This window comes from Drosophila busckii, chromosome 2R, assembly GCF_011750605.1.
Source record: "Drosophila busckii strain San Diego stock center, stock number 13000-0081.31 chromosome 2R, ASM1175060v1, whole genome shotgun sequence".
Lineage (NCBI taxonomy): Eukaryota > Metazoa > Arthropoda > Insecta > Diptera > Drosophilidae > Drosophila > Drosophila busckii.
In genome coordinates, this window is record NC_046605.1 from 21,947,411 (window position 1) to 21,962,040 (window position 14,630).

Sequence of the window (14,630 nt, forward strand, 5' to 3'; positions counted from 1 at the left end):
CGCAGTGGTCGATTTAGCCAATCTGGCAGTCAAAAAATGTAAAATCAAAAGTTTGAATTTTATTAAAATTTAAAATTATTTTGAAAACTAACATCCCGTCATCTATTTCGATGCTATTTTTTTTATTTTTTATCGATAGTTACGCAGTGAGTGAGTGAAGTTCACTAAAATTTTCTGTCCACACCTAAATATATTTTCCTGCACTTTTTAGGTGTTTGCTTTTGCTTTGTAAAAGTAAAAGTTTTGCGATTTATTCTGAAATAATTGTTTAGCTTAGTCAAGGTTGGTATGTAGTTAATAAAAAAATATGTATGTGCTTGTATGTATTAGTGGTAAATCGACGTAGAACTAAACATGTCATTTACAGTAACTTACATACCTCACTGAGGTAACCTCAGGCTTTTGTTAAATAGAACTTGTAACCGCTACGATCTCCTGCCACCAATTCTTCTGTGTTTATAGAATTAGCTTTTGTTAATCGTACAGTGTCAAAATTAAGTGCTACCGGCTGCTATTATATTTCATAGGTGCAATGGCAGTTTTAAGAAGCAAGCTTTTTGGTATTTTCCTTGTGCCAGAAAACAGTGCAGGAAAAAAAAACTTGGGGCAATTCAAAGCCATGTTTTTCCTTTCTTATTGATAAGAACAATATATTTTCAAAAACAAAACGAAAATTGGCTAAATCTATTGTCTATTGTGCTCTATATAATTGATATGAATCAGCTTTTAAAGGAATGAAAGCATCTAAAATCAGTGTTCTATTAAAAGCTATATATAAATGGTGCTGCGATGGCAGTACAACATACCGCCAGCGCTTCCGAGATCCTGAAATTGGAATAGTTGTTGAATGCATATTTTCAATTTGTATAGTTCCACTGAAGATACTGGACATAAATAATGGAGTAATTTTTAATTTAGAATGTAAAGAAGTTACAAATATAAAACAGCAAATCGAACAAATTCTTCCTATAAGATTCCAATATTTTAAAATAGTTCATGAATTTCACTTAACATTGATTGGTGGAAAGATCTTCATCACGATTGAAGAAGCTTCTATGCAGGTCTGGGGGATTTGTAGTGCCACTCCCTCGACATTCAATAATTTAAAAAAAAAAAATATTGAAACCAGCTATAGAATGTTTATACAAATATGGACTATCAACACTCCATGCGTGAGTGGATCATACACATATCGTACCGACTTCCCAGTAAATAGTGGCAGGTTCGCAGAGAAGATAAAAAAATTGTCGCGCTAAGCAGAGCAGAAATACAAATGGGTCTTTTAGGCGATATTCCCATGGTTGGTTCGGGAAATACGAATATTGGAAACACAGCAAGAAAACTAATCGAAGATCCAGCTTTGGCATCTATAATTACAGGTGTAAATATTGACCTTATTAAAAGATATAGCTCCATTTTACGCACAATGGCATGTGGGTACAATGTTAATATTGAAGGTTTTCGCCTATACACATGGGAAGCAGCTTCTAGATTTGTAAAGGAATACCCTTTTATATGCCTTCTTCAATTCACAAAAGATTGATTCACGGAGAAGACATAAGGAATGCTTCCCTTCCAATCGGCATGATGTCCGAGGAAGCGCGATATAAAGATATGCGCAACTATCACAATCGAAAAACGACCCAAATACGATGGAAGACCTTATGCATTCACTTTTACTGTCATCAGACCCGTTAATATTATCGTTGTCACAATGTACTTCCGCGTTCTCAAAAAAGTATATAGCTTTGGATGACGAGGTGATTTAGCTTTGGAAAGCATCCCCGAAAACCTAATAGTTTTATTTAACATCAATTTTTATTTTTATATTTTGTTATATTAAAATACAGAGCTTAATAATACTTGTACATCAATGGAAAATGTTCAATACGCCATTATATTACATAATAAGCTTGTAGCCAAATGGTTAAACTGCAGCACTACGCGGCCAAAGGCTAAGAGATCAATTCCTGGTGTCAATGATTTTTTTTTCAGTATTGTGCTAAAATTGTCATTTGCTCATTTCGCATGACTTTACTTCCTGAATTTATTGTTTTTTTTTTTTAGACATACAGTAGAGTGTGCCTCACTAGTCAATGTCTGTGAGTATAGCGCTCATAAAACCCAAACAAATAAAGAAAATCCATTAAAAAATGTTTATTATTTATTTATATCTTGTAAACATTATAGATAGACAGAAGTAATGCTTTAACAATGAAAAATAAAAGATAAAAAATCCAAATCATATTAATAAGCTTGGTCACTTTGCCATCAAGCCTAAAGCTGAGTACTTAAGATGCAAATAATGAGTGTTAGCATAATACTCATGAATATATGATGTCAGTCACATTGGTTAATTTCATATGTTCATATAACAATAAATTTGGTTTCATTGGTAAGTATTTTACAGGTCCACCAACGTTGTAAAGATGAATTCCACGCCCATGAATAGGATGTGTATTTAAATATATACATACATATTTATGTGTTTTCCTATGTATTTATGTACAGATCTTAATAATCTTAGCTTGGACCAAGCGCACGTTTAATGAATGACCCGAAAATAGAAGTTGATGCAGAAGTTGAGCATATGCAAGCAACAGCAAGATTTTGTAAAAGCTGCTTGACAGCCATATCAAATAATATTCAAGCTCTACCTCACCATGCCCAAAAAAGCCCACACTTAGACCCCGACTCATAGCGAGCTTGCTCCTACGTAAGTTTGCTGGATATGAGAACACTCGCGCACGCACTAGTAAAGGCAAATATATATTCATATTGTATATGAATTTCGAAAAGTATACTCATAGGTTAACACATGCACGCACACAAAAGATATTTCGGGAATCGTGAGTCTGTACATGTGCGGATGCATTTGCATAAGTGCATACGTACATATATGTATAACATATATACCATTCAGAAGTACATAAATGTAAACTCAAATATATAGCACTGCGGACACATGCATGTGTAGAGGTATTAAGATTGCTAGCCACTGCCCACCAAAAAACACTTACTCCATACATATACACACACTATGTTTATGTAGTTGCCGCATATATAGTTGCCGTTGCATCTAGAAATTTTGGAACGTTTCTTTTTGCTTCAGCCTTTGGTTGTCGTGAAGTAATTTTGCTTGAGCGCCATCGGTAAAAAGAAGTGAAGAGAAAGACAACTGAGGCCTAAGCAGAGCACCAGTGCGTATACGTAATGTCCACATGCGACTGCACTTTTATGCGTTTTTCCCTTTCTTTAAAACTTGTGCATGTGTGTGGTATGTCAGAATACTCCTTTAGGTAGGCGTACGACAGTCATAGTATATGGATATATTATATAGAAGCCTTATGTTATTAGACTTTTAGCTATGCACAACGAACAAACGAAACTTGTGTACAAATTGATATTTATAAGCTCAGGCACATTAAAAGCTAATGCAGATGCGAAAATGTGTGCACCCACAAAAATACGCACATATGTGCAAGCGGTATAGCAGATGTAAATGATATTGCCATGCTTTTAATTTAGAAATCTTTACAGATATATTTGTATGCACATACTTTTGTACATAAGCACTTGCTTTTTCACAACAAGCCGATTAGAGCATGCACTTCTAACCAAAAAATGTGTTTCATCGCATTGTACATTATATTTAATATAAACTTATGTACGTTGGTAGAATATTTGTATGCAAATGTATTGCAATTAGCCGAATCTCTGTATACCTGCAACAAATATGAACTCATAAGTTTACTTTTCTATATTGACTATTTCTATAGCTACAGATTATATTACATTTATTATATATCAGTATAATCATTAATACCTGTGTATATTACACCGATGAGTACAGAATAATCTTCGATTTCACACACACATTCATTGCTAGACGAATGACCGACTTTAAGAACACTTTCCCGGTAAACCAAACCAAGCACAGCGCCACTCACCAATTATTTGCAATAGGTATGTAGCTGAGTGTGTTTATATACTTATTTGCCCATAAATAGCTCATTATCATTAAATTAGGAAAACAAGTTGGCTGGACCAATGCCAGTAACTATTTGCTTATGCACACACAGACACATATCCAGATACAATCAACATAGATAGAGAGACGGACATACATTGCTCCGTGTCAGTGTAGTCATAAATAAATGTATATGTATTATGTACTTATTATAATGAGATGAAATTCAATGTCAACGCAGCAACAAACCGTTAAGCATATACTAAAGCTTGTACATATATATATGTAACAATTGTACATAGTTTTGACCACAACAAGTGTTCGAGTTTCCTTATTATGACAATCAGCAGACCAAGTGAAAGTTTAGTGAACTTGATAATCAGGCTATTTATGCTTTAATGGGGTAACTGTTGCAATTGTGTAATTTAACCACCAAGAGTTCTCAATCTCTTCCTCCCTCTCTTTTAAGCACATCAATAATTACAATCCTAATAATAAAATAAAATAATATATTAAATAATAAACAAGTTCCTCCTTTAAATCCTTCACGGATTTAAGTTAAGGTTAAACTGTTATGTTAACTTTGTCACCGAATATAAAAACAAATATTTAAAATAAAAAAAATTAATAAAGTTTGAAGACAAATATATCGTTGCTTTAATTTAAATTAAATGTATAATAATCTAAATAAGTTAGGATCATATTACAAAAAAAATTATCTAAACAGTAACCCTTGAAATTTAAACAAGCGGACGCATTAAAGTTGGGTGCAACCAACTTTTTCATACACTTTGACTAGGGCATCATAGCAAGCACACGGTGCATACAAGAGCACCCGCTGTCAATCGATATCGGTATCGGTCAAAAACATGAAACAGGTTATGTGTGATTTATTTTAGATTTTTCCAAATTTCAGGACCATAGTATATAGTAAAGTATGCAATTAAGTATAAAGTTTTTGCTGAGAAACACGCACTTATGCAGACGGACATGGCTATATCGACTCAGTTTTTCTTGCTGAACAAGAATATATATACTTTATGGGGTCTGCCCCGCCTACTTCTCCTTTTTACATACATTTGCACAACTTTATAACACCCTTTTCTATTTTTTTCAAAAATGTCTAAGTGTATAAAAAAAAAGACAAATGATACTACTGGCTGGAACGCAGTATACCGTGAGTTATTTCACTATAGTCAAAAAATTGTAAAATTGTGGTTGTAAATGTTGTATTTTTTTATTGCATAGAGTTTTCAGCATCGACCGAGAACATGATGAATCTGTGTGATAAGTTTTTCTGTTAAATATTGTGATTAAAGCATACCAAAAAGGTAGCTACTAGCTCATATAGTCTTTGAGTTATCGACTCAGATTGTCTTGCTGATGAAGTATATATATACCTTGTAGGGTTCTGCCACACCGCATTCTCTCTGTACTGCCTTATATATTGTTTTTTTTTCGATTTGCGGGGGAGGGGAGGAAATAAAAAATAAATAAATGCGTAGTGTCCTGGATATAGGAGCACCTACATACCAAATTTGGTTGTTCTAGCTCTTAGTTGTTGAGAAACACGCACTCATACAAACGGACGGTCAGACGGACATGGCTATATCACTCAGCTCGTCGAGCTGATCCAGAATATATATACTTTATGGGTCTGCCACGCCTCCTTCTCCCTGTTACATAAATTTGAAAAACTTCATAATACCTTTTTCCATTTTTTACAAAAATGTCAAAGTGTATAAAAATGGACTTGTTTTTTAATCGAATAGTTGAAAATTGATTCTTGCCACGTGATTTCGGCAAAACGACCCACAGTACAATTTAAGAAGCATTTATTGCCATCCATCTTACATTCATTTTACTTATTTTTTTTATTTACTGTAGTTTCTGTTAATGTAACCTTAAGATTTGATTGGGAAATGAGTGACAAAATTGAATCTAATTTGACAGTCTTGAACGTTAAACGCGAATTACAGCCACATTTGCACATATGAATGAGCTACAATAAAACATAGGAAATCAGTTTACTTAGCAAGCAACTTGAAGAGTAGCATCATAATGGGTCATAAAAGTTTACTGACACCAGGGCAAAGCAATAGAAAAGTTGAGTTCAATGCAGGGACTATAAATAAAGCGAGTCGTAAAAAGGACTTAAAGCTGCAGTAAACACATCATCAACATATCAACTGGGTACTGACAAACATTAACCACCAAACGCACACACTCTCCACCACAACGTCGGCAATTAGAGCAATAAACTGTGAGCTCGAACGCAAAAGAGGCGTCTTCATGAAGTCTCAGTCTCAATTGAAGTAAGAAAGGAGGTGTGCTGGAATGGGAGTTTCACTTGGAACAAGAAAAGACTAGTGTAAGTTAATGTCTTTGTTAGGGAAAAGATTTCCAATTTTCAATTACTTACAAGTATATGTATTAATTGTGAAAATTAAAGACTAAAGCTAAAGTTTCAATCACATATATAGTGTCCACATCTCGTATATTAAATAAAATTAGACAGAAATATAAATAAATCGGCAACACACATGCTCATGTACATACATTTGTATGTACATATATGTGTGATGGCTTTCAATGTCGCAAGAAAAAACATAAAGTAGAAGAATATTTTTTTTTAGCCAAGAAATGTGTATACATACATACATATGGATACAGATATAACTGGGTTTGTATACACACGCCTTTTGTATGTGCGAGTATATATATATATATATATACATATATATATATATAAGTACGTGTATTGTGCACAACGTCGCGCAAATCACCCAAGTGAATTCACACCATTTTTCAGTGTCCGTCCGAAATCAAGTGAAAGCCCAATACTTACGAGACAGGAGACTTGCACACACACTCAGCATCATACAAATGTGTATATGTATATCAAAAGCAACTAATCGCCCTCGCTTTCCCATACACAGCGGTCTCGCAACCGTCCGGGTCCGGCCGCTGAACGTCCCAGCGACACGTTCGGTGTCCGATGCCGCGCGTTCGAATACAAAATAAATATCCAATATATGCCCATGTAAGTGTGTATCCTGTTTCTGGCATATATTATAAGTGGAATAGAAAAATAAATGCCCCATGATAAAACTTGTCCCAGCCAGCTTCACAACAAAAACAATAAAAAAAAACAACAACAACCGTACCGTAGCACCCGTGGGTCCATTTCCACAACGCCTCTCCGAGCATACCTCACCCATGTTACTGCCCCACGCCCATGGGCAACACTGAATCGCGCGCCGTGACGCGACGACAACACGTCAGCAGCGATAGCAAACAATAACAGCAGCAACAACAACGCGGACCACAACGACTAGTACGAGGACGGTGCAGAGCATTAGCGCTGCTAACAAAGTCCGTGTCCACAAAGGACGACCGTCAAGCTGCTCATCGTACAAAATGGACGCGTCACGAAGCACGTTTGAAATATTGAAAGAAGGACATTTAGGACTAAAATGAAAGGATCGTACAATAACCCTCAGCTTTGCTCGGCCATCCCCACAATCATACTCACACCCGGAGTTGACATACACATGCCCATCCATATCCAAGGAGGCTGGCCTCACCCTCGCATATCCCATTTGCTTCAACAAACACACACAAGCACGGATGCCTGGCCATACGTCGTACATACACATAAGTACATATGTATATACATTCTTGTATGTATTTGTGTGTATATGTGTGTGCCTATTCCGCGTAAATATTGGGAGTCCTTGACTACGGGCCGCGCACGATGCTGATAAAATACAAATTCTTGGGCCGCGACGCTATCCGCTAGAAGTGTATTTACACAACTGTACCTACGCCAAGCTGGACAGCAGCGGACACAGCACAGAGCGCAGAGCTCAGGACTAGAACCCAACAACAACGGGTCACACCGTTGCCTTGGCCCACAGCTCGCTGGAGGAAGTACGAGTATCCGGCGCTTTGGGGACAGGCCGAGAATGTATTTTTAAGTTTCACTGACACAAATAATATAGAATTAAGTAAATCGAGATTATTGATATTGTTTATATTTAGTTTATATCAAGGTCGGAAAATGTAAATCTCGTTATAGTAACTAAAGCCATATTTACATTTAGGGTTTGAGGGCTACATAAATACTTTTTAATAATATTAATTTGTATCAGGTTAATTTTAAAGGTTAATTTCTCAGGTTTGAAAGCCTGAATATACATGCATACTGCATGCTAAAATGTTTAATTTAATACCACTGATTTGTTACAGTGTAAGCAATCTCCTTGTCCAGTTAGCGAACAAAAATCTGCGACGAAATTACGCCACATGTGTTCATGCCACGAGCAAATTTTCAGCGATGCTAACAGACGGCTGGCGGACAAGGGATAGCACTTTCATCTTAGGACGATTCTTTTAAGGGACAAACACAATTCAGCTGCCGCCGCTGACGTCGCTTGGGGTGGACGGACATCGCACACCAAATTCATATATGTATATTTATATGTGTATATACATATATATATATATATATATATATATATATATATATATATTATATATTATATATATATTATATATATATATATTATATAAGTATTTTTGATTGATGTCTACATTTAATACAACTAAACTACGCAATTATTAAGGGTAGAAGGTATGGGTGGTTGGTTGGTCGACTTGGATATCGCGGCAAAGGGACATCAGCCGTCTAAATCAGGCGGCCGCTTACACATGTGCTTATGTGTCGTGTGTGTGAATGCGTGGGCGTAGATTGGCGGGAGGGGTTGACATTGCCTCAAGCTATGTTTGTATGTCTTATTGTGTGCCTTGGGCTTGTGCTTCAGCATCAGCTCGGCCAACACAAATAAGCACACACACACACACACACTGTCGCGGCAACAGCCACTTTGTCCAATTTTCAGACGGTCATTTTTTGAATCGAATTTGTTTTAGCCCCCGCCTCCCCCACACTTCAATTTTCTCAACGCACACAGTTAGATGTGTGTTTTTGCGAGGCAGGCCGCGTAGCTGTTGTGATGCAAGACCATGAAATTGGCATTCGCATTTTAGAAATCCACTTAAACATACTTTCTTCAACCCTCGAGCAGCCCATGCCCGTGCGCAACTCAAAAGCAGCCGATTACTCGAGTATTCACGGTCCACGTTTACTTGCGTCCACATCAGCTTTCATTCTTCGAACACGGTAGTGACTTGGCTTACGCTAAATTCGCATTGTATTCTAATTGCTTTAATTTAAAAAATTATAAAAGACAAATTCCTCTACCAATATTAATTCTCTTCTCTTCCCTCTTACTTTCACACACACAAAATCACATTAATATACATATAACTCTATATAAATATATATGTATGTATTATGACAAGGACAATATCTATTTGGACTCTTCAGATGTATTCTCCTCCTCCCTTTTTAAATTGAGTCGTTCATCCTTCTGTAGAGAGGCCTTCACCCATTCATATTTCTTTTGAGACTCCTGATGAGTGAGTGTCAAACGTTGTTGTACCATGCGTTTCTTAAGCTCCAAGTCCTTGGCCTGCGTTACCAGATGATTATAGTCAAAATTATCAAATTGATTTTCGAATTTGTTAAGGAAACGATTCAATGACTTTGATTCGCTAGTCAACTGTTAATTAATCAAGCAAGGCATGAACAAAAGCTGTAGATAATAGCCATAAATATACTTACGTCTTCATATTGTCTTTGTAATATATTTAGCAGGGTAACAAAGCGGGTTTTTAAATCGTTAAGGCAGGCATTGTAAATGATCAGAGATTCTTCAGGATTCAATACCTTATCTTTGAATGGTACCAAGTAGGGAGCCAAAAAATCCGCTGGCTTGCTTGCCATGTCCCGCTTGTGTTCTTCTTCTTCCGCGTGCTTTAAACCAAATCACCAATGTCAGTCAAAATACAATAGTCGCCTATACACCCACCTGTTGCATTCGTATTGCTCGAGCTGCTTCATTACGCAGTGGATCAAATATACTAAACTTAAGCTTTGGTTCAGCCTTTTCGAATCGACGCTGATCGAAAATAGCCGCGATGTCATCTTGTAATTTTTCAAATTGTTTCTTTATGCGGTCCTCCGCCTTTAGTTGTTCAATCAACAGTCTATATAATTCCAAATTTGTACGCATGGGATCCAAAGGATTAGCCTAAAAATATTAGTATCTGCTTTAAGCATAAGAATACAAATCTACCAAATTGCCATACTCTATAGATTTTTGTTAGTTTCTCATCGTACACAAGCTCTTGACCATAATCCGCCTTTGGTGGCTTTGTGAATTCCACAGTTGTGGCCGTTAATGCCCCAAAGGTATAATTGAATCTCAGCACAATTTTATTTTGCTGAATTAGAAACGTCCGACAAGCTATATCATTTCCTCCAATATCACCCTCTTGCATGGGATGAAACTTTTCAATGACCTTCTATTAAGGGGTCTACAGTATTATAATGTATTTTGTAAAATGTTTTTGACATAGTTACCTTAAGTGCACCAGCAGGAGGCTTAAACTCAAACTCTTTGTACCAACAATTGTCACCACGTCCATTATACCGTAGCACAATCTGTCCTGGACTGATTTCTATTGACTCGAGTGAGTCAAGTCGCGCGTCTGGAGAAAAATATAATTTTCTAATTTTTGACGAATCAGCATAATACTGCATAGCTGAAAAAATTAATTAATAAAATTATGTATAGTATTATTAATATACACATAAGCATATGATTATGAAAATGTTTACATCGAAGGCTGTCGTTCCGTCCCTTGCTAAATCCCTCCTCATAAAGATCTGTATCGATTTTATACTGCAAGTACTTCATGAAATCTGCGCGGTTTTCATAATATTCAAATCGGGTTTTTATATCGGTACAATCATCGTTTTTAAATATCGTTAGTTGCATGATTTTGCCATCTATTTGGGAGTATGGTGAAAATCGTTCGTGAATAACACCCTTATACTGAACTCTTTTCTCCGAGTTTGGAAAACGTTGCTCGAAGTCCGCCAGGCCAATGTGCAGTCTATTCACCCAGTTGACAATAGCGTCCAAGTGTTTCTCCTCATTTACATCTTGCTCACCATCCACCAAATTCTCATCAGAATCTGTGTTGTAGGTGCGCATCTCAGGTGGCTCACCAGGCAGCATATGCTCCCAATCGTTAGTGTCGCGCAGGTCCCAGCGCAGGTCGCCAACACGCTGGTAGGCTTGCTTATTTATATAATAGTTATATTGATTCCAGACGCTGTCCACCAAAATATATTGCTTGCAGCCCGCCTCACAGATGAATCCAGTCGATGGCTCTATAAATAAAGCACTTGGTGGTGCCTCCACCACGTCTCCATTTACATTCGTATACGTTATCTTTGGCTTTACACTCCACGGAGCATTGTTTATGATCGCTACCCATGCATGAGAACGGCGATAGTGATAACGATCTACAGCCAAAAGTTCCATGTCCTTTGATAAATGTCAATTAATTAATAAGTGAATACAATATATGTTCATCCTGAAATAACATACCGCTAAGTGTTTCTGCAAAATCTCCTCTCTGATGCGAATGTCCTCTTGTGCTTTTAGTCTATGCACCTCGGCCATTTGCTCTTCTAGATGACTTTCCAAATCTGGGAGTGGCCGCAGCTTGTACTTTAGATTTTGTTCATTATCTTCTTTTAGTTTTTCTTCAGACTCCTTCTTCTCGATTAGATAAGGGTACGGTACATTTTGCTGGTCATTAAGTATAGTATCTTCACGGGCCACACCCGAAACCACCATAGCAGGATGTCCCGCCCCAATAAGCATACTAACCAATAATGTCGCCATTTCATATGAGTTTCCACGGCGCTTGCGTAATAATGTGTCCGGTGATATAAGTCGTGTTGGCTACAATAAGATTGAAAAAGAATTATTTTAGGTATTTAAGCACTCCTCTAATTATACCTTGAACTCCATAAATGAAACATTAATTCCAATACATTAGTTGCCAAAAAAAAAAAAAAAAAATTCGTCATCCAATATGAAAAGTGGACAACGCTTTGATAATGAAGTTGCAGTAATTTAAACTAGTTGATATAAACATTCGCTGACCCACTGAAATTTATTTATTGAAGACCACGAAGAATAAAGCATTTCAAAATTAATGAATGAGCAATGATTTTATCAAAGAATTTAATGTTAAAATACCAGGTTAATAGGAGTAAACGGACTTGTCGAATGCCAATGAATAGTGGAAGAAATAGCATTACCGCAAAGATAATAAGAAATTAACACTATAAATCTAAAAACTATGAGATGAGGTTAGACAGAATCTGTCAACAGGAAACATAAAGCAATTACACTCACAATGTCAACTTAAAAGTTTCATAGTGCCAATAAACAGTCAACGCACCAGGTGACCTAATGACATCGTCATACACTAGGGCGCCTCTAGAATATTGATGTATTATTTTGAATCAAATTCAATAACAACTGTGGGAGTAAATCGATTTTTTTTTTCGATTTTCGTATTTCCAAAATGAAATAATAAACCCAATATAGTTCAAGGTTGGAAGTCATATTAAATTTCATATTACTTTCCGCATTAAGGAGTCGGGCTAAGCCTCGGGCTGTCTCCAAAATAAAATTATGTTTCTATCTACACATATTAAAGGTAGAAAGCTGAAAATTTCACAAAAATTTATTTCTAAAGTGATTCACAGAATCAATTTTTTTTAATTTCCAACGGAAAACTCCAATTTCTCTTTAAAAGTTTTCGGTACATCCAAAGAGTATCGAGCATTTTAAAAGTTATCTGTTGTTATTGATCTGTTTCATCAAAACCTTGTTATTGAATCTTTATTTATTTATTAATATTATTAGTATTATTATTTAGTGTGTTTGGTCATGCAAGGCCAATAAGTTTGACTTCTCAGCTACAAACAGCTGATCTAGTGTAAGCTCGCACTTTGGCGCTGAAGAAGCTCAAGCGCTCTCTTCTTTGCGCTTGTATTCACGCGCTCTCCTCTTGCGCTTGCAATTACGCGCTCTCTTCTTTGTGCGTGCATGCACTGCACTAACAAAAGCTCGCGCTCTCTGTGTGCGTTCTCATAAAGTTCTTCTCGCTGTCACTAATCTTCTATGATTTTCACTATCGCTAAGAATTATGAGGCCGAGCCTATAATTCTCTACTGACACTTACATTCGATCGTCGCAACTCGCAAGTTGAACCTTTCCTCTCGCAAGCCGGTCGTACCGTCGCTTGAACTATAACAGACACACATAAGTCTTTAGCTACTCTCGTAAGTCGTTAGCTCAACATATTGTTTATTATTATTGTAAAATACATTAGCCTTTGAGCACAGTTTTCTATACCCAATTCAATTCAATTTTATGACTGAGAAGTTAACAGCGTGTTTGGATTTTATAAAAAATATGACCATAAAAGGTTCACAGTAGCAAATTTTTGAATTTCCACCGAGAAATCCGAAAATAGCACCATTTTCTTTCAATAAAAATTGCTTTAAACGGCAAGAGATAAAATTCTCAAACTTTCGCTAAAATTCTATACAAAATTTGTGTTCAGATTTGAAAAATGTCGGAAGACCAGAAAAACTCAGTTTTTCTCTCAAACTAACAAAGGATAAAAAACTGAAATCCTCAAAAAAAATTCTATAAGCCTGGGAAAACGGAATTACACGAAGGGCAAGAGATAATTTATTATTTATTTTATTTATTTATTGGGTCGGTCACGCCTCCTTCTCCCTGTTACATACATTTGCGCAACTTCATAATACCCTTTTCCATTTTTTTCGAAATTGTCAGTGTATAAAAAAAGCTTTACCAAAAACAGTCGTGGAGATTTTTGAAGCAATTGATAATTGTGATGAAAACTACAATTTTCAAAGCGATGACAGGGATGAAAACAATAATTCACAGATAAATTTTTTTTCATATTCACATGTTGATGATTTTTAATACAAGTATTTATTTTGTTAATATTTTATTAAAATAAAAGCAGCTTAATAACGAAACTTAATTCAATCGTCGTCGCATGCAGACGTGTTTTTATAGAACTCCGGAAAAAAATATAAACCCCACAAGTTTAGAGTGCAGTGAGAGTGTATAACTAGTGTAAAACGCGAAAAGACGCTAAGTGCGATGAAAACGCACTAAATATTTTATTTAGTTTATTGATTATTAATTAATAAATTGATTAATTAATTAATAATTATAAATAAATAAAATATCAAAAAACTAAAAAAGATGAATCATACGACATTCGTAAGCAAAGACAGCGCGAGCAAGACGAACGCCGGCTCTCGCGTTCAGCGAAACAACGCGTACTTCTCTTTCGTGGCCGAGCCAACTAAAATACTGCTGATGCAGTACTTTTCGAACGGTCAATTACCCCTGACCTAAAATTCGACCACTTGCACTTAACAAGTGATCGAGGTCGTTCTTGCTCTCCAGCTCTACCGTCTCAGAGCACCGAGTTCATTGAGCAAGCACCGAACAAGCAAAAGATGGCATGCAATGGGCCGAGACATGCTCTCACCTATGGTGACTAGCACAGCAGTCTCTCTGACTACCGCAACATCAACTACAACAACGACCGCAAAGGTATCAGTCGTCCGCTCAAACCCATTGTTGGCAACACTCGCCAAGAATCAACAATCAAA

The 14,630-nt window shown here is 36.4% G+C and overlaps 1 protein-coding gene across 1 annotated transcript in view; it reads right to left on the reverse strand.

Moving 5' to 3' along the window:
* Positions 1-9,241: 9,241 nt before the first annotated feature.
* Positions 9,242-14,630, reverse strand: part of LOC108601898 (coiled-coil domain-containing protein lobo) — a 37,773-nt gene continuing 32,384 nt past the window's right edge. The window contains exons 3-9 of the mRNA XM_017989875.2: positions 11,497-11,856; positions 10,719-11,433; positions 10,461-10,642; positions 10,187-10,402; positions 9,907-10,128; positions 9,660-9,851; positions 9,242-9,597 (exon numbers count right to left, since the gene is read on the reverse strand). Coding sequence (XP_017845364.2) covers positions 9,346-9,597; positions 9,660-9,851; positions 9,907-10,128; positions 10,187-10,402; positions 10,461-10,642; positions 10,719-11,433; positions 11,497-11,856 — 2,139 coding nt within the window. The 3' untranslated portion in view covers positions 9,242-9,345. The remainder of the gene's footprint in view (positions 9,598-9,659; positions 9,852-9,906; positions 10,129-10,186; positions 10,403-10,460; positions 10,643-10,718; positions 11,434-11,496; positions 11,857-14,630) is intronic.